We start from the raw sequence: 20,597 nt of genomic DNA, 5'->3' as shown, positions 1-20,597 counted from the left end.
ATACTATGTGAAGGGAATTCGTACCTACTCCTGATATCAGCCAACACCATAAAAACTCGTCAACTTTTGGCTCATTGATGTTGGCTGAAATCAACGTTCAGCAACGAATTTTAGTAGTGGCACGAGTCAACAACTCGTGCCAAAGTTGTTGGTTGAGGAATGCGATTTTTATTTTTATATTGTCGTTCAGCAACAATGATTTCAATTCTCCTCACATTCTTGAGGAGAATGTCAGTCAAAGCTTCTTTTTTTTCTCATCTTTAATGCGCGTTGCTATTGCCACTTCCGTATCTTCAGGGATGGATTTCTCGTATCTTCCTAAATAAAGAATTCCAGGTTGCTTCATCTTGCCGTCTCTGAGCCGATGCAACGTTCTCCTGGTAATTTGAAATATTGGCAATTTGCCATTCTTAATTTTCTCCAAGATATTCTGGAGTTCAGTTTGAGAATAGTTGCTATATTGGTCTTCCTTTTATTATTGCGCATTATTTTGTAAGTGTGAAAGAAAGATAACGTGTCATAAATATTTAGAAACTAGAATCAGCTGCCTTGAAGCGACAAATTACAAAATCATGCAATATGAAGTATAATTTGTAGTTCATAATGCTAGTCATAGTTTTGTAGAGCGCATTGAGGCAAATCTAAAGATGTATAACACAAGACTTCACCGAGGGGTAATGAGCCCACCATGGGCGCTTAGCCCAGCGATACGCGTGGGCCCGTTGCCCCACTAGGTATCATTTCAATTTATATTGCGTCACCATTCTATTTTAAAAGTTTGAACTTGAAGTCAAATTTATCCCTATAATACTTTCAAAATATTATAATTCACAGTACTTTCAAAAGCTTCATCTACAGTAATCAAAAAGTTTTATTTAGCGGCAAAAAAACTTTTATCTGGGCTAAAACAGTTATTTGCAAGTAACTTAATAACGCAAACTCTTAGCAAAACGTAGAGCCACACACTTCAGCCCAGTGAATCTGTCGACCGGTGGTAGAGAACACGGACCAATATCTGCCATACTTAGCGGAAAACTTGCTATGGGCCCGTGACCCACAGTGGTCCCTTTGCCCCATTTTACCCTACATGCGAGTTTGCATAGAAACAATTTTCTAGTATTATGGGAAAATTAAAAAGTATTTCGGACTTTGGTAAACCAGCACTTTCATTGTTAAATAATACTTCAGTTTTATAATATACGATTTCAATAGGGATTCAAGATTATTTTTGAGCCGTTGACTTATGTTTGAGTATCTAGGAAGGGACTTGAATTTTTAAGACGTTGCTGGCAAGCATGCATTTTCCCGCTGCATTCGCTAGCCAGACAATCAAATATCGTGTTTTGTGGCCTCTTAGGTTAGACCGTTTAATTTAATTATTTTGTGATATTGTAAATCTTATAAATGTAGCGTTTCGATCATATTTTGTACATACGTCCGCATATATCTTATTATTTTAATACGCCATTTTTTCTTCGTATTATGGTTTAATTTAGCGGACAATCGAATGCATATGAATTTTTTGATCATTGCTGCCAGCCTGTGCAAATAATTTCAAGACTGAAAAATACCTAGCTATCGAACTCAGTTCAGTAATGAATAACGACTGAAAATTGTGGTGGATTTTCCTTATTTTAAAGGAATGTCAGAGGTGCTGGACTGGAAGTTTAAAGGGCAAGAATTGAAGCCAATGTTCGGATGTCATTTTTTAATTGGAAATGATAATAGAACTACTCAAACCAATCCGGCGGAAGAGCTCCAGGTTTATGTATTTTTTTTATTTAAGAATCTTTAAATGGAAATCACAAACCCAGAGATGGCTATGCGACGCACGAATTTCAAGTTGGCATTAATTTTTAAATAAAATATGGCTGGAGTTGAGATGACCACGTTTTATTCTAAAGTGATACAATTTCTCAAATCATATATCTTCGAATTCTAAATCACCACGTACTATTTATTGAAGAAAAACATTTCTGTTAATAATTATATCTGATGTAGAAGCTCACTGAAGGTATGGCGACCGTAATTTAGAGATTACAGTCGGAGACGTAAGACTCGACGTCGTGTCCCTTGCAGTGGTTCTGCCAGCCATACCACGCAGCGAAGCCCTGACGGGACTGAATGAGCACGGCGCACGACACATCGTCGTCAATGTCGTCGTTGATTAAAGCTGCACGAAAACAAATAAACTTTAGATATGACCACCATCAGATGCAATAATTTACGAGCTTTTTTTGTTCTTCGATATGATTACAAGAAATATGATACGTGGAATTGTTCTAAAGAAAAAGAAAAAAACCTCATTTGGTCATTCTCATTTACAAAATAGTTATTACATGGCTCACCGACGCAGAATCAACGGCAAGTTGATGCTTTAGTTTCACATTGTTTTATATTGGTTTTTCCATAATGTGTTGGATACCTACGGAGGTCTGTGACTTCAAATTAAAATTTCAATAATAGAATTAAATAAAAGCCTTATGAAATAATTAATTAAGTAGAAAATATAAAATTGATCACAGTAACAATTAATTAAATAAAGAAATAGTTAATTAAATAAATATATAAATAATCAGTTAAATTAATGAATAAATAAGTAATTAGTAAAGTAAATTAGATTAATAAATAATCATTTAAAGAAATAATGAATTATTTAAATAATTAATTAATTAATTTTTAACCAACCCGAGCAAGCAACGTTGCAGTCGGCGTAGGGGGAACTGGAGTAGCACCAATAGTAGTCGTTAATCTGAAGAAGATTAATGATTTATATTATTTAGTAAATTAAATAATTTAGATCATTAAAAATTGTTACGTGTTAGTACATAAACTCGTACCCCGGTTCTTATCTAATGTTCTTATTTGAAAATTATTTTTAATGTAAAAATTGAAGCAATGAAACTATGTTGATAGCTTACATTTGAATAAATTTTTCTAAACACTATAGATCCTTAAACATACTATTTTTGTTCCAATGTTTTCCTAAATTTAACTATAACTTACATCAGAGTACAGTTGGGACTTTACTCCAGAAATAACTCCTCAAAGCGTTTTATTTAAACAATAGTATGTCGGTATTCAGAATAGGTAAGCATAAAGATAAATAAAACATTGCTTGTCATCTCACCATGAAGAGACCGTAGTCGACGCTGTGGTCGGTGTTGGTGTTGGTGGCCCTGGTGTTGTAGCTGCTCTCCCATTGCACGAGGCAAACCCCTGTAAAAATACAGAATAAATTTATATGAACTACAGGTGAAAACTGACAAGAGGGAAGGATAACTTGGCGACAAAAAATATAACTGAGTACTCACTGCAGTGAGTGACAGAGAGCGCGTTTTCTCGTCGACGAAAACTTGAAGTCACGGACAGACGGACAGACAGACGGACAGACAGACGGACAGATAGACGGACCGACAGACAGACAGACGGACAGACAGACTGACATGACGAGCACAAAGCGCATTTTTTACATAAATTAGAAATTGCACTAAAAACGATCAAAACGCTTTCAGACGAAAACAGTAAAATGTTTTTAATTAGAATTGAAGCCTCATACATTGAAGGTACAGAGATACAATTGTCTGCTCAAATAGCAAGTTCACGAAAAATTTAAAAGCAAAGGAAGAGTCAAGAAAGTTCCAAATATCTTCAATGTAACGTAGGTATTGAGATATTAAAGCAAAACGACATTAATGGAGTCACTAACAGTCGCCGAGGTTAGCGCGCGAGAAGTTATAGTCTCTGTAGAGGACTCTGGCGAGCTCGCAGCGCTCGTAGACGTAGCCTTGCGTTAGCGCGGCGCTCAGCGCCAGCAACAGCAACAGAGAACGCATCTGGGGAATGAACACAAGTGTGAGGAATTAGGTATCGCATTTATTTATTTGTTAAACTCGTTATATCATTGAATATTTACATTATAGAACTCTTAGATATTACCGAAATTCGTTATATCATTGAACCTTTGATTTTTTATCGAAAAACACTCTGAAATTTTGTTTGATGTTTTTTTCGAAGTCTTTCGAATAATGTAAATAAGTTTTATTAATTTAAATTGATTTTTTTTCGATGAAGTTGACTTTTTCTGGTTGAAAAAGAAAAGACAATCGACGAATACAACTAATTATATAACACCAATTCCAAAGATTATTCCTGAGCCTCCTAAGTTTAAGTGATGCGACGATACCAAGTAATTCAAGTTTTCTCAAAAGAAATTATAAATTAAGCTTACCTTTAGCTGGGTACCGAGTTATTGTTTGCAAGAAACTATGATAATGTACTGAAAGGCTCGACTTATATATCCTTGCAAAAAGTCCAGTGCAAGAACTCTCATCGGTGCCTGCTGATATGTTCTCATACTTCCCTGATAAAAACTTTAACGAATATATATGAAGAACCCAGGCTAACTGGCTTAAACTAGATGTAGGGCGTTTGTGTGTTGAGAAGTTTGATTTATTTAACCTGGTAAAATACAATTGTAATTTGAGTATAATGTCTTTGTAAAGAGGGAACAAGCAGCACACTTGATTATTTTCATGAGAGCAACAGGTAACAATGCAGGTAAACGGCCGCACACTGATTAAGAGAGCTTACTATTTTGGAGCAACTAAACGGGAATAAAAGTTTAGGAGGAAATGTTACTGAAGAAATTGTCTACATAAATTTTACATTATTAATAATAAAGCTACAACATAACCAAGCACAAAAAATTTTTCGACGATTGTTCGGTGACTATTAGATAAAATGAAATTACTCACGTCACTGAATCAAAAATCACGAACAGACACTAAAAAGCTTGATGCCTTGGACAAAATTGAAAACGTATTAAGTTTCTCAAATTGAATTATACATATCCTTGGATCAATTCGTATTATAGTAGGTTCTATTTAGCAGCACGTATTGAAATGCCGTTCAGTTTATTTAATGAATTCAGGTAAATTTTTTGTAGAAGATAAAGTTAAATTTAAAATATATCAAGTAAACGCATAAAATTATTATGCCTTAATAATACAAAATTCCACACACGAAAAAATTTTTAAACGTTATAATTGTTTTCAGATTCACCTGCGATCAGAATTTTGAATAATTAAGCCCCTATATAGGAAAATATCTTATATGTGACATTGCAAAAAACATAAGCATGACATTGCAAAAAATATAAGAGCGCTGTTTTCATTTGCAGATGATGCCTTCCCATTTAATCTGCATAGATATGTGAAAGCATTATAAAATAACATTTATGCAATCTGTTCTCGAACTTATCATCAAGGAAAATCGTAACAGAATAACCCGTGCTTTATCCTATATAAAAACGATTGTCGAATATTGGAGACCAACAAATGGTGGGGGGATCTAAAATTAACAATTAATTGGCATGCAAAATAATCTTAAGATCAAAATCAATCAATTTATGATCTCTCATTACATTTTTAGATTAAAAAAAGATTAATCGCCGTGTTTTGGGATCCCCCAGAGCTTTGATTGATTTTGAATCTGAGTTGATAAACGGTTATTTAATGACCACTCACCAAAGTTGCTGATCAACAAAGGCCGTTCAATAACCCCCTCTATCAAATCATGTGGATATAAATTATTTATCAATTCATTTATTCCCATTTCTATCAATTCAGTTCTTATCTTTATTTCCTCTGCATGTAGTACTGTCCCAAGGGGTATCTAATTTTACTTAATATCTATTTTTTCATCAACATATTCTTTAGTTCCCTTTACCTTTAGCCAAGACAACAAAATTATAAGGTCATATGTTGATAAATAATTTCATTAAATATGTTTAATAGGCACGCCACTGAAGTGATAACAATGTTTCCTATTTCTAAATGCAAATTAACTGACGACGATAAGATTTCCAACGTTAAGAATTTCGTCCTCCAGATATCATGCCGGTCGGTCTTCTAATTTTGGTTTAATGAGTTTATGAATATTTTGTGATGACGTACTTCACGATTCTGGCACTTGTGAACTTTAAAAGTCGATGCCGTGCTTTTACTAAATGCCACGTAAATCTTTAATTACAGCTTCCAGAACTCTGCACCTTGTATTATTCATATATGTAACTAGTTACGCGATCCATCTCATTTTCTTGAACCTAGTTTGAAACTTTTGCAGGCATGAACTCTTTGCTAGCCTCGTGGCGGCACTCAGACAGTTCTGACGTTCTCAAAATGTTTGCCGCTGCTTCGATGTGCACGAGAAGCTTTTCGTCTTGAAGAGTTCAGTTTTTATGCAATAAATAATATAATTAGTTTCTGAGCCACGCGTTTCTTTGCATCCTTTACTCATTTGCTTTTTCGAGATCATTGACTCATGTGAGTCGAGTGGAAGAGTTTGCTAAGATGAATAATAATGTAAATTCATTATTTTGTAAAGCCAATAAGTATATCGGTGATCGATCCAACGTTCCATGCTCTCATATTCAACTCAATATCGAACACTAAACGCTATCAAAAGTGGTTGTTTGACGACTGCACAGCATTAGAGCGAAAACATAGCTTCTCGTATAAGGCTGATAATCAACAGTAAAATGTAATTTTATTTTTCAACGACTTGAATTTTGAAATTAATCATTAAATACAGGGTGCGGCGCGGGAACTTACTTATTTGAATTGCGCGCCACGTGGCGGCCATTAGTCCTAGGAAGGTGGCGCCATGCGCAATATGGTGCGCGGGCTATGAAGTTTTTCGTCCACTTATTCGATATTAAAGATCAAGGAAAATTTGACTACAATTTTATTTATTTAATGTATCAGAAGGATGCACCATACGTGTAACTATTAACTACAAAGATGTATGCTGAAACATTCAGTTTACCGGCAGTTTTTTTAATAACCTGCTTCGTAAATTCTGTCTTCAAATTTTGCATGCTCTTCCGTTCCTTCGGAATTGGCATTTGTGAGGGACAGGATGAAGAGCGAAGAACTTTTCCAAAGAAATGTCTACAAATTCATGTAGAGAACTTAAAACTTCGAACCTAAGCATCAATTTCAGAAATGAAGCTCATTTCTTCCATATCATCAGTGGTATAAGTTAGTTCAAAGTTGTGTTTATAATAAGTTAAATTTGATTCAATGGGTTAGGGAGACCGCCGCATTTCACACAGTTATTTTTAACAAACATTTTTGATTCTACTTGTCGTATTAGGTCTTTGTATGGGTTGATTTCGCAGATCAGCGATAAATTTTCTTGAATGTAAAAAATGAAAGTTATTATTTCTAGATAATTTTTGCGAAAATTGAATTAAAATGATGAATCGTGTATGCTCGTTAAATAGAAATCATATTTTTGGAAAGATTGAAACACAACACCGAATTCAGTTTTGTATAATTGAAATATCTGAAATTAATTTTGCAACATAAAAGGTAATTTTCACTATGAAAATGCAGGGAGCAGTCAAGAATTTAACTCAGTTTTCATTTAATAAGGAAAATAGTTTAGACACCGCAGTCAGCAACGTAGCTCTCGGTGTTGGTTCCCTGGCAGTGGTTCAGCCAGCCGTACCAGGCGCTGAACCCATGACGTGCGTAGATTATATCCGCGCACGCAACATCGTCGCTGATATCGTTATCGATCAGGTCTGTTGTTGTGAAAATGAATGAAAAACACAATTAGTAAATTTAAATTGAATGATTACGGCATCCATAAATATCCTGATAGAACCGTACCAGGCGCTGAATCCGTGACGTGCGTAGATTATATATAATAATCGCTGATATTGTTATCGATCAGGTCTGTTACAATGAAAATGAATGAAAAACACAATCAGTAAATTTAAATTGAATGCTTATGGCATCTATAAATATCCTAATAGAAACGCAGATCTGGTAATGTGTTAAAAAAAAATGTTTGACCTAAAACTTCTATACATTTTTTATTCAAAGCGACGTCAAGAAGTCCTATGCTATCAAGGAGATGAGATGCTCCGTGGTACCGCAATTTGTATAACGGTAAATCGATGATAAAACATCACTGGTATCTGACACCAGAGATCGTTATTTTATTTTTGGCAATGAATTAATTACAAAGGTCCTCCATAACATTCAGTAAATGTGTCTTGCTATAAGCGAGTTGCTTTCATTGAGGAAAAATCCTTTGAAGTCAAAGTCATTCTAAGAGAAACTGAGAAAAAAAATTGAAAATTTAGGAATAAGATGTGAGAAATATTCAGTTTTGATGCTTTTGGATTTGTTTCTTTTAGTTGTTGGTATGAATGATTAACAACAACGTTAATTTAAAAACTTCATCCAGTGATTATAATTTTTTTAGTCGAAATCGGCAAGGTGGTCGAGAGGCTTAGAATCGGTCATCGACCCAAATGACATAATCATTGGCACAATTTTATGTCAGCTGATATATAGAATTTACCCTTTTATTCGGATTTCATCGCATTAAAATACACAATATCTGCGGCTACCAACAGACGAGCATTTATAACACCCACAATCGCCGAGTTCACTCCTCGGGAAGCCGTAGGTGTTGAGAAGCTCCCTGGCGAGCTCGCAGCGCTCGTAGACGTAGCCTTGCGTCAGCGCGGCGCTCAGCGCCAACAACAGCAATAGAGAACGCATCTGGGGAATGAACACAAGTGTAAGGAATTAGGGACCAGAGTTTAATACATTATTCTAATTCATATAAACTATTTTAAATTTGCATATATTATCAAAATATTCTCAATGTATCACATGTATTGATATTAGAACGTTATATGTATTACATGACAGAACCTACCTAAGCGACAACGTTTTTGCAGTAAATTCTGAATGCCTGAGATAGTTACATTAGTTCTGATGTAATGCTGGATGGTGCAACGAGCTGATGTAGATGTACTTGGTTCTCACATCTTTATATATATATATATATATATATATATATATTACGCCTAGGCCGTAATGTGTGCATGAATCAGCTGGCATTTCTCGCGAGTATAAAACAACAGCATGAATTGCAGGACATTCACCTGCTCGTACTCACAACCCAACCTTAATATATTTGACCTCAATATACTTTAAATGATACGTAGTTTTCTTATTACAGCAATGGTAACATTCATGTTCATTCAAGACCATGAAAATTTTGAGTATTCTTTGAATAACTATACATTGAATGCAGTATTTTGCAACATAATTCAATAGGCTGGTGAGATAACTTGACTATAATCATCATGAATTGTTTACGGTTGAATTTCTTGCCATAAACAACGATTATCTAAAAGCAGCGTTCAAGGTTATGCCAGATAATGACATCATTTTGCTTAATTTGAACAATAAATTATTAGCTATAGTAACTCGTGACAAAGTTTGTCGGGCAAGGGAGTTCTGAAATTTTGAATCTCAATTTATTTAAAAGTTTTTATTTATATGCAAATTATTGTCCTACGAGGTATTAATACACACTTCGTAGACACTCACTATAACTTTTTCATGTATTTGTTTGGTTTATCTCTAGGATGGGAGTGAAACATTTGCCTTGTTTTGAGCATAATTGCGATTGTAATAAATGTTCTCACAACATTTGGCTTCTATCATCCTTACTGCAGATAAAGATACCAACAAACTCCGCATTATCTTCAGGTAGAAAACAAAACTTATATCTTTATGGCACGTGTGCGTGACCTGGATAATTAATTTGCAGAAATTTTGGCGCTAGAAAACCATTAAAAAATTCATTCCTATTTTAATTTATTTTTTCCACGAATCTTCGTAACACGGAATAAAAGGCCCAGAAAGATATCAAGGACTGGAAATGACGTTTATTTGATCTGACTCATCGTACGTTAAACTGCTGAATCACTGAACCTTACGGAGGTTTATGAAATCTCATTGACTATCAAATTTTTAAGGAGGTATGGATTAAAAAATTTTCTCATTTCAACGAAATAATTTACTTACTGATCTCTTGAAATGAGCTGTGAATTTAGTATCCAATACTTATTTTCACGGGTTATAATTAGTATGCAAACACTCTTAATTTACGCAAGGCTGCAGAAGCTTGCAGCTAATTTATTAAGCAGTTTTACTGCAATAAATGTAAAACAAAAACAATCCATAGCGCAATCAGAACAGAAATGCCGTTGGGGAATTCCTAGGATGACCTGCACAAATGGTATAAACATACTCTGCATGGCAACAGATTCGTAATGTATGCTAAAGCTAATACGTACAGTTGAGTCTGCCTTCATTAGGCATGCGTGTTTACCTAACCACCACGGCTGCTGAGCTGCGGTGGTAAGGCTTCATGCAAGACCGCCTACACTCACAGCAATGAGCGACAGTTTGTCCAAAAATCGATACACTTTTTGCCCCTATGTGGATCATCCTGACCAGGTATGGCCCGGTAAATCGGGGTTACTTGTAGAGAGTGTGTGTCACTAATCGAACAATATAGGCATTATATTTTTCTGAGTGTAATAGTATAGGTTCCATATCACTTTTTAATGTTATGTCATGCGCGGTATCAAATTAAATCGAGAATATTCCTGATTTCAGTAAAGTGCAACGCTGTGTGTAAGAGAAAATGACACGCTTCAGGTATATGATTGGGTAATACATGAGTAATATTAAAAAGATTTTTTATCTAAAGTAAGGAGTATAAACTAAAAGTTAAAATATTCGCGCTAGTTTCGTTATGGTATATTAGCGAATCCTTGCTTATGAAAGAAACTTTATGAAAAATGTAATTTATCTCGTGTTCAGAGCTTCAGTTCTGCGAAGGTAGGTAATCTGCATAATAAACGCTTGATATTTTATAGTAAATAACAACATAAAAAATTTCAGTCATTGAATAAAGTGCAAGCACGAAAATTCATCCATAGAATTCAAGCGAAATATTTTACAAACTCATCCAAAAAAATTTCGTTCAACCGTAGTCCAAGAACTCATAAATGTAAAACAACACGATGTTCTCAACAGATGTTTTCTAAAGATATTTAAACAAATTTAGGCACTTAACGTGCACTTTCTTGTGATTTAATCAGTTGCCGCAGGTCTGACGATGTCAAGAACACGCGGCGACACAGGAATTAAAGTAGAGTCAAACACATTATGTTAAAACGGGGTTATCAATGCGATACTGCAGTTAATTTGGGTGCTTGAGATGTCCTTTGGATGGACCACTAACCTCATTAGCTCCTGACTTGCAATGAGAGCTTGTGTATATTTTTTAATGGACGGTAATTCTCTTCAAGTTTTATAGCATATTTCAAATTAAGTCGATATCACACAGCAGGAGTGGGAAAATTGTTATCACTCTCACACGTGTAATTTTTTCTGTATATACATGAATATATTATTAATGAATCTATATTTTATTCTTTCCCAGAAGCCAGTGATCTAAGTTGTACGCAAGTTTCATTACTGGAAAGTTTGAGCTCATTCTTCTATTAAATTTGTTCTTTAGTAAAGATAAAGTATTTCAACATTCTGAAACATAAAGTATTTCAGTGTTTTTTTTTTTGTGGTTATCCGTCCATTCAAGCGAAATGAGTTGGAAATAACAATGGTATTTTCGAAGGAATAACACAAGGGGAAAGTGACACATCGTGTAAAGCTTTTATTAAGGACTCAAGCTGACTTGTTTATTTAACTTTTACAACAATAAGGATAAAATAAGGTTTATGTAGAGGGAACGGGGACATGTTTAGTTATCTTCCACGGGAATTAGAATAAATTTAGGATTATGGACAGACTACGGGGAATTGTTTAGTTCTCTTCCATGGGAATTAGAATAACTTCAGGATTATGGACAGGCTACGATGTTTCTCGAATAGGAACTTTAACCATGAATAGCTAAGAGTTAACCTATGCTGAAGGTTGAAGATTACGTCGTACATGCCTTCAATGAAGAACGACAGCTTAGTACGTATTGGTTTCAGCGCGTTCACTCTCAACGCCAGTCATGAGAATTCTCGGGAGTGGTTGATATGTCTGATTAATTAGGTTTCAATGGAGTGTTAAACTTTTCAAAATATCTCACAAGTATCCTGTCTGTAGTGAAAGATTGTAGCTATTACTTTGTTGATGTTTGTTTTGTCGAAGACTATTAATTAGCATAAAATTTCCTGATTGCTCGTTTAGGTGCTCAATTATTTGGTTTTATTGTCACATCTTTATAAAACAACATAATTTAGGAGACTTATGAACGCTGAAATCGCTATTATATTATATACCGCTATTATACGTTGGCGTTTTGCTGTCCGTTACAGTTTTAAATACATATTTTCTTTGAACCCTTAAAAAGTATCGTTTTCTGCGTAGAAAACGAATGTGCCAAACCAATTCTTGAAACAAACTGGCACTTTAAAAATAATATAGAAAATTAAAATACAAGTTAGGTACATCAAAAAAGAGGCAAAACATCTTGCGCAGTTACTCCCGGTTCTCCTTAGAGGTCGTCTATTCATAGAATAATAATTTTTTTTAACACTTGTTCATAGAAAACTGAGCCGGTTCCTGCTAGTTGTGCGGCAACTATGCTAAACCTCTTTGTTGCCGAGGACTTTTTATTTTTTATCGATGTGAAACGACCGTGAGCTTGTTAGACAAGCGTCATCATGGATACTTCAAACTTTTTTTTAGAGCTAATAGCAAAAAAAATGTGATTCTTTCCTTTAAAACAGTATAAAGCTGAGGTTATTTAATGTTACCATGACAAAATGATTTAGACGTAAGATTTAGTTCAATGATTTATACATAGATATAATTTTGTATGGTCACTATTCACTAGACGTGCAAATGCTGGTGATGCATTCAGAAGAAAATTTAATATCACAAACTCAGGAGACCAATTTTCGGTCTAGAGAGCAAATGAAATTATTTGCTTTCTAGATGGAATTTTCCACTGCAACCGAGCGAGCTCACAAAAAGCTCTACTCTCGACTTTGATGAACCCATTTGCATTCTTATCTCTTGCCCGATTTATTCGAGTTTTTTATTTATTATGTTTTGAATTCCAATTATATTGGAAAATTGATTAGTTGAACGAACTGGAGCTTCTTAAGTAAAACGACGCCTAACAAGTTCCACGAAATTGGACGAGCAGATTGCAAACGACGTAAGCAAGATTCTCTGAAGGATCCCTTTAAATTTCATGTTTTTGTCCTGCTACCAGTAGGATTCGCTATCCTGTTCAGCAATGTCAAGTGAGAGCCAATGTATATAAGGAGGCAAGTCCTATGTTGCCACAGTTCTTCTTCACATCTCACTGCGTAAAGTTGTCCCAAGGCTCTCAAGGTAAGCAAGTTATTGAGCTTCATTGTAATCGTGGAATGCGCGGCCTTCAGCATGGCGATCTAGAATCGATATTAACATTCCATTTATATTCATCAGTGAGCATAAGTTTAAGTTAAATATTTCATATTATAGTTCATGAATGACATGTGACTTATTTATATAGTTTGCCTTATATAAACCTTGTGTAAATGTTTTGCATGGCAACAAGCGTGGCGAGTCCGTAATTTAAAAATTGAATATGATAACCCCCTTATAGTTTGTGGCATTCTCCCGTACAAACATCCATGTTATACAGTTGTCTGCTTGCGTTATATTTTATAGTTAGACTTAGAGAATCTGAATATTTTTTTAGCCCCTATATTGATTTTTTTCTGCGTCGATGAGTCAGATGTGTTAGTTGGTTCACCGCACGACTGGAGCGCAGATGTTGATTTTTCAACGCATATGTTGATTTTTTAGCACCCTTGTTGAGTTTTTAGCGCATATGTTGATATCTTAGCGCATATGTTGATTTTTTTCTGCGTCGATGAGTCAGATGCGTTCAGTTGGTTCGCCGCATTTAGCGCATATGTTGATTTCTCAGCGCATATGCTAATTTTTTGCGTCGATGAGTCAGATGCGTTCAGTTGGTTCGCCGCACGGCTGGGGTTCGTACTGGGCATCTAAAGCTCCAAGTGGAAGTCCCACTGAAGAAAACGTTCAACGAATGTCGATATCTGCGCCTATTAATGTAAGTGTCCTGTACATGTTGAGTTCGGAATATAACATAATTTATTAATTTGATTGGGTAAATCAATTTCTTCAAGTACTTGTTTTAATAAGCTTATATCAGTATATGACATATCTGAGTTTCCTATGACACAATATCAACATTCGGATTTAGGATTTAGACTTAGAGATTTTCTTGGAGAGATAAATTTATAATGATTAAGTTACATTAAAATGTTATAAACATTTTTTTTAAACATGAACTGTTTGAAAATTTATTAGGTCAACGAAATAAGTATTTTAGTATGCGTTTAACTTACTGGTGTGAAAAAAAAAATCTCTCAGTGTAAGCGAAATAAAAAGTCGTAAATTTTACGTATTTCTCTCCAGTCCCCAGGCAAACCTTTGAAGCAGCTACTGCAATCAGCTGCATCCACAACCGAGAAGACTTGGTGAGAGTCAATAGCGAAAGTTATTAAAAATGTTATGAATTGGGGAATTTAATTTTTTAGCATATACATGTTGAAATTCGAATATTGTCTTGCGTCATGTCCATTAGATCCCCATTCAAAACAAGGTGTTCCTCTTGCTATTTATGAAAAAATTGATAACCAGCGCTCGAGTAGATTGCATTTATCGTCATTGCCACTAACATTGTCGCTGACGCCAGTAATTCTGACAAGAAATATACCGTTTTTAATGACTAGCGGCGAGTTAAGAGCAGACGCTGCTGAGTAGCGACTTACGTCTTATTGACGGTATACTAGCAGCATTGTTCCAATTAATTTATAAATAATTTCCATTTTATATTTATTTACTCCAGTCTATCCTACCTTAGAGGGACCGCCATAAGATTTCTTTATTGACCTTGGATGTTCTGAGTAGCAGTGTTCTGTTTTATATTATTTGTTCTTCTTATTTTAGACTGCAATGTCTTAACATTATTAAATGCTATGCTAGCATCATGCAGAGCTAGTCTCGTATACTCAGGCAAATGATTGGTAATATTGTCCAATGACCGACAAACTTTCTGTATGTATTACTGATGCACCTTTTGTTGGGCCAAATTGTGTCGAGATGATTCACACCTAACAAAAAATGCATAGCAATTGTGACAATCACTCAATCTTCTGATTATTGCTCGTGATCATGCTTCGTGATTAATTCCAAGGACCACTTTTTCATGTTTCAACTGTCAAGTATTTCCACTGTCAAATATCAATCAAGTTACTAATGAATTTCTGTTGATTAACATCCTTTCATTACTTTCAGTTCCCAACGCAGCGCTCGAGGATGGAATATTAAGAAGAGCTGAACAAATCGACTCGGATTGTTTTGGTATAAATTTTTTGAAGGAATACTATTTTTTGGTACTATATAATATATTCTACTGATAAATAATCAACCCACGTGAATATTCCATACATTTTTTGAAGGAATAATATTTTTTGAGACTAATAAATAATCAGCCCACGTGACTATTTCCGTATGTTCATCAGTATTTTCACCCTGAAAATACAATTTGAATATGCAATAAACTTTCATTGGCTAGAATAATTAAAATGACCTCTTAAATTTACGCAAGGCCAGTAGTATTTGGTATATTAGGAAAATTTCAATTGGTGTCGTTTTAATCAAATTCGTTTTAAACTGAAGTGTGTTAATAAAGCGGAAGAAAATGTGTCTGTCTCTCTTAATTGTGAGGGATCGATTTCGGTTCTTAAACGGCTGTTAAAGCCTAAATGTAAATGGCGTCTAAAGATAAGATTAAGTTAGAGATATTCCTTAGTTTTTCAGCGAAGGCTTTTCTGACAAACAATGATTATTGAAGCCGTACAAGTTTTTAATTTTATATAAAATAAATTTTAAATTAAATTATTCCAATCCAAATTGAAGTAATTAAATCGAGAAAAGATGCATTCAACCTGATATAGTTTATACGCCTATTACAAATTGCCGACAATTTTAATTTTGTTATGCATTACTTAATCTCTGCTGTCATCAGGCTGGGACGTTTCAAGCTTTATCGTCAGCGTCTGCTTATTTTTAGACTCCCTGTTGAGATTGTCGAGTACAAAGGTTCATTTTTCTGCTGGTAAAATGAGAAAAAACAACATGCTTGTAGAATTTAAGTATTTATGCTGTCGATGACTAAAATATAAATTTATTAGTCATTCTAATATATTTTCATAATTTTATACCAACCGCATTTTATTGTAACTGTTGTTTTAGGCAATACATTATTTTAACCACGTACTTTCAACAGTTTACGCTAAGAGTACAGTTTACAGTTTCAGGCCAACTGCAAATGACTGATTATGCGTTAAAGAATAATTAGTAAATAAATTAACCCATGTGCAATTTTAAAAGAATTAAAGTTAAGAATAAATAATGTACGAACTCATTTTTTCCTTGTCTGGTAGCCATTTCAATGGAGTTTTTTGGGATGCATTAAAAAAAGATGATTTTAATTGCTGAGGGGATATCATGAGTTTTAAATTTTATAGTCTCTGTGTGTTTGTTTGAAACCTGGTGCTGTGCATCTGAAAAATTTTGTAAGCATTTAGTTGACGTTAGGATTTAGACTCCTTCATAATCGTTCAGATCGGTTAAAGCGGGTTTGCGTGTAAGTAATACGCATGGAACTTCTATGTACACGTGACTTGTCAAATAGCTATCGACTTTTTAACCTTTTGTGTGTCATACAGACTCAGTTTCTTCCGAAAACTGGGCGTATCAGTGCTACGTGCGGATGGTGTGTGTCAATGTTTGGTCAAAATGACTCAATAATATTTCTGAGTGCATGCAAATTTATATATCTGTGCGTTTGCGCAACAAATGAACCTGGAATTTTATTGAACGTTGCGATATTATATTTTAAGCAACTTAAGTTTTAATTCAGCAAAATAGAATTAAATGCTAAGTAAAAGTCACATTTCATGATTGGTCGAGTCGAACTTTATTCCCATTTTTTTTGGTCGAGTCGAACTTTATTCTCGTTTTTGTTCCCCGTCTGAGCGACTCACAATTCATTAAAATTGAACTTTGCCTTATGTTTAGGTAGATTGTGATGAATGGAAACAAATTTATTCGAAGTATTGTAAGAACTCCCTTTATCATGACACTATACGAGTAATCAGTTAGCATTCTATTGTGAATACCGTACAATATAACTTCCTTAATTAATCTTTATCGATCCTGTCCAAAGAGGACTTTAGTAATTAATTTAAATAATAATTAATTATTAATGCAAGTAATAAAATTCACTATTAAACTATTGAAAGAGAACTGAGATTAAAAGAATCTTGTGTTACTGGTCGGCGGTCGATAATGAAGCTGTTCATCACTTTATGTAGGAAAATAAATTAATTTCATTGTACTGGTGCTCGTCGAGACTCTTGTGAATAGAGATGTCCTACATGATACCTCAAACAAATACGAAAAATCGGCTTCTGCTTGTGAACTGAAATTTGTAATATGAATATCAATTGTGAAAGTTTTTTCTTTCTGATAGACTGAGTACATGAAATGATTCAATTTTGTTGGTTTTATTTGTCGATATGAATGAAATACTTATTTTAGAGTAGTCACTCCCACAAATGTAATTTTTTATGAAATTTATTGTAGGAGCGGTAGAAAATGTTTTTTTGGTCAATTTCAAATAAAATTGTAAACAACTTTGCTTGAATATAATTTTGATGAATTCACATCTGAATTTTAGTACAGTTATATTCAAAGCCCTGAGAACAGTTCTCATAGTACTGTTGTTGAAAAAAGTTCTTGTGGTACTGGTTTGAAGATGATAGGCCACATCAGGCCTACACTTCGGCGCCGAGATCGCTATGTCATAATCAAATTGAATATTAAAAAAATTCATCAACATTTGGATTGAAAAACTGATTCTTTTTAGTGTTGAAGCTCAGCTGGAGCGGGCTGGACTGTGTTCTATTTTTCTGGAGTTCATAGCTTATATAGTTGGTGTTCATGTGAAGCTTTAGTTAATTTAAAAAAAATACATTCGATATCGTCAGGTATCTTTCATTGTTCTAATTAACTTTCTCAGGATGGTACTTCCTTGAATTTCTCGAAAACATCATTGACGATTTCGTTTAAGTTTAAGTTTTTGTAGAAGCAATGTTATACAATTGCATCCAAATAATCATTTGCAAATCTCGTCGCAAATTTTCTTAACATTTATTGAGGCTTTCTTGCGCCCATGTGATGGTAGTGATCATTCTTTGTTCTCACCAAAATAAAGCCTCTTGTGTAGAGTCTGGGAAAAACTCTTGATCGATGCAATCCGAGTTTGTGTCATAGCCGTTCGCTGGGCGCCGTTACTTGCACGTCCAACCTGCTTTTGTGTTGCGAGCGTACAAATATATCTACCTGCGTCGCAGCGTCACGCTTTTTATTCCACTGCATTCATCAGTGAATACTCTAAGAAATTAGATCAGTACTCACTGCAGTGAGTGACGGAAAGCACATTTTCTCGTCCGTCTGTCCGTGAAGTCACGGACAGACGGACATGACGAGCACAATAGCGCCTTTTTTCCATAAATGAGGAAATGCGCTAAAAAAACAATGTGATCGCATCGATTGTTTACAGTAATTACAGAATGATATCTGAAATCACTTGATTAATATTGCTTATTAGTAAGTTGACTTTAATAGATAGGGGTTGAAAAATAGATAGGGGTTGAAATTTTTACCCCAAAAATAAAGAATTTCAGTCTAATAGCCCTTTCGCGAGCAAGTTATCATACATGCCTACTGTAAATCTCCTCCAAAAAAGACCCACTACGGCCAGTGGTTTGAGTTTGAGGATCCGATTTCATGCCTCTCCCGATTGCCAATCATCTGGCCATTGTTTCGTACAAAAACATCACCTCCTACCATGCCCAAAAATTTAGATATGAGCATTTAAATGAAATTTCGACTCAAACAATGAAATTGACGCTATTTCTGCATTTTTTCAAAAGAAGGAAGTAGCAATATGTTTTCAATTATTAGGGTAACATGATTGAATTGGATTGAATTGAACTTTAAATTGTTGCTTCATACATTTATATGCTTAAATTTTAAATATATGAAAAACAGCATATAATTGACAGCATTTAATAAACTATTTAAGTACGATTTAATATCCAATATGCAAAATTTTGAAAAATACATACTGTTAAATATATGTTTAAAAAGCTTTCATTTTCTTGTTCTGTTTCAGAATTTTAAATTTCTAAGCTGGCCCGAGCATGGCATATGCACGGTTTCTCTGAAAAGAAAAACGTTTGATTGCATCACTGAATGCAACGGTGTTGAATTCCTCGACTTATGCATGTGAGGTATGCATATCATATTATTAATACGGATATTTAATCTTTTATCTGCCATTAAAGTTATCGGTTAAACACTGAGAGCATAAGGATAAGTTTTGATTTATCGTATGTTAAGATATTTCCCAACTACATTGCATCGTTTTGTTGAAGAATATTTATGATTTCATATTTTCTATCAATCAGTTTTTCAAAATTTAGTTCTGCATCAGTGATTCACATGAGAGCTGCCACGCCATTGTTTTACCTTCTCGAACAACTTGGAGTTTACTTAGATGATGAGTCATCGTCTAAAATTTATGAGAAAATAACTGAGGATAATCATGGAACAGTGGAGAATCTGGGATTATATGGGCGTATTACCATTTGTTCCTAACGGTAATTGGTACTTTTAAAGTAATTAATACAGATACAGGCTTCATGAGTAATTGTCACGAGAAATTGAGACAATATTAACGAGTGTCGGCCAGTGTACCTATAGAAGTCATTATTTTTTTCAAAAGTTTACACCTTAAGTTGACAGAGTGGAGCGAAGCCGTATACGTTTTGCTAATTTACAAAAGGTTTTGCAATTTTCGAATTTCTTCTAAGGAATTCTCTGTAAAACCTTGGTGAAAAATCGACAGGTAGCTGATTTGCTGAATTCTGTTTACAATTTTCATTTTTTTAGTATAAATATAGTGGCATAGCGAAAACAATGTATACTTATTTCAGAATATCCTTGAACTCACACAATTATTGAATTAACTTTAGAAACGACAATTGAGTATATTCATAAAAGGTCAGCAACTTAAAGTTCACGTTATAGGCAAGACTGGAATAAAGCTCACGATGTTTGCTCTAGTCTAGGATTACCTTCATTGACTGATTTACGGATGAAAAATTCATTATTTTCTGTTAGGACTCCCCTTTTCCGATTTTTAGTCTCCAGGATTGAATACACGTCTACTCCTGCCCAGCTGTTCGGTGCAGCATCCTCGACTTTCCCTTGAACTAATGTCCCGCAAGTCCCAGCTTAATGCATTTGTTGCAGGAGCTCCGGCAGCGAATATGGCCGCCAAGAGGGCATTCTATTCACGCTATCGCTCCAATATCAGCCGTATTTTGAGGCTGCCTACCAGATTTTTCCGAGGAAAGAACCGACGATAAATTCAAAGCTCCCTGCGGTCCCAAGAAGCTAATAGGAAATGCCTGCCGTGATGGGAAACTCAGTATCTCTCATCGAATCGTGTGAAAGAGTCAGGGCTCCTTCTGTATTTTGACTCTTGTATCGACGTCTCTCTTGTCACGAAAATCTAAAAAATTTCCCCACCAAGCA

The 20,597-nt window shown here is 34.7% G+C and overlaps 2 protein-coding genes and 1 long non-coding RNA gene across 3 annotated transcripts; 1 reads left to right on the top strand and 2 right to left on the bottom strand.

The window, feature by feature from the left end:
- Positions 1 to 1,693: 1,693 nt before the first annotated feature.
- Positions 1,694 to 4,280, bottom strand: LOC108677207 (lysozyme c-1). The gene is made up of 5 exons (XM_018165399.2): positions 4,232 to 4,280; positions 3,710 to 3,836; positions 3,131 to 3,219; positions 2,689 to 2,752; positions 1,694 to 2,173 (listed from the first exon to the last, which is right to left on the bottom strand). The coding sequence occupies exons 2-5, from the start codon at positions 3,834 to 3,836 to the stop codon at positions 2,031 to 2,033; spliced, it is 423 nt and encodes a 140-aa protein (XP_018020888.1). The 5' UTR covers positions 4,232 to 4,280; the 3' UTR covers positions 1,694 to 2,030.
- Positions 4,281 to 7,448: 3,168 nt separating this feature from the next.
- LOC108677218 (lysozyme C) lies at positions 7,449 to 8,582 on the bottom strand. The gene is made up of 2 exons (XM_018165410.2): positions 8,456 to 8,582; positions 7,449 to 7,591 (listed from the first exon to the last, which is right to left on the bottom strand). The coding sequence occupies exons 1-2, from the start codon at positions 8,580 to 8,582 to the stop codon at positions 7,449 to 7,451; spliced, it is 270 nt and encodes an 89-aa protein (XP_018020899.2).
- A 4,591-nt stretch (positions 8,583 to 13,173) lies between these two features.
- LOC108677195 lies at positions 13,174 to 17,480 on the top strand. The gene is made up of 4 exons (XR_001931237.2): positions 13,174 to 13,241; positions 13,858 to 13,971; positions 14,340 to 14,401; positions 15,222 to 17,480. It is a non-coding gene; the product is annotated as an uncharacterized LOC108677195 (long non-coding RNA).
- Positions 17,481 to 20,597: the final 3,117 nt, after the last annotated feature.

This window comes from Hyalella azteca, unplaced genomic scaffold (assembly GCF_000764305.2).
Source record: "Hyalella azteca isolate HAZT.00-mixed unplaced genomic scaffold, Hazt_2.0.2 contig9809, whole genome shotgun sequence".
In the NCBI taxonomy this organism is placed as follows: Eukaryota; Metazoa; Arthropoda; class Malacostraca; order Amphipoda; family Hyalellidae; genus Hyalella; species Hyalella azteca.
This window is presented reverse-complemented; position numbering and strand designations above follow the sequence as displayed.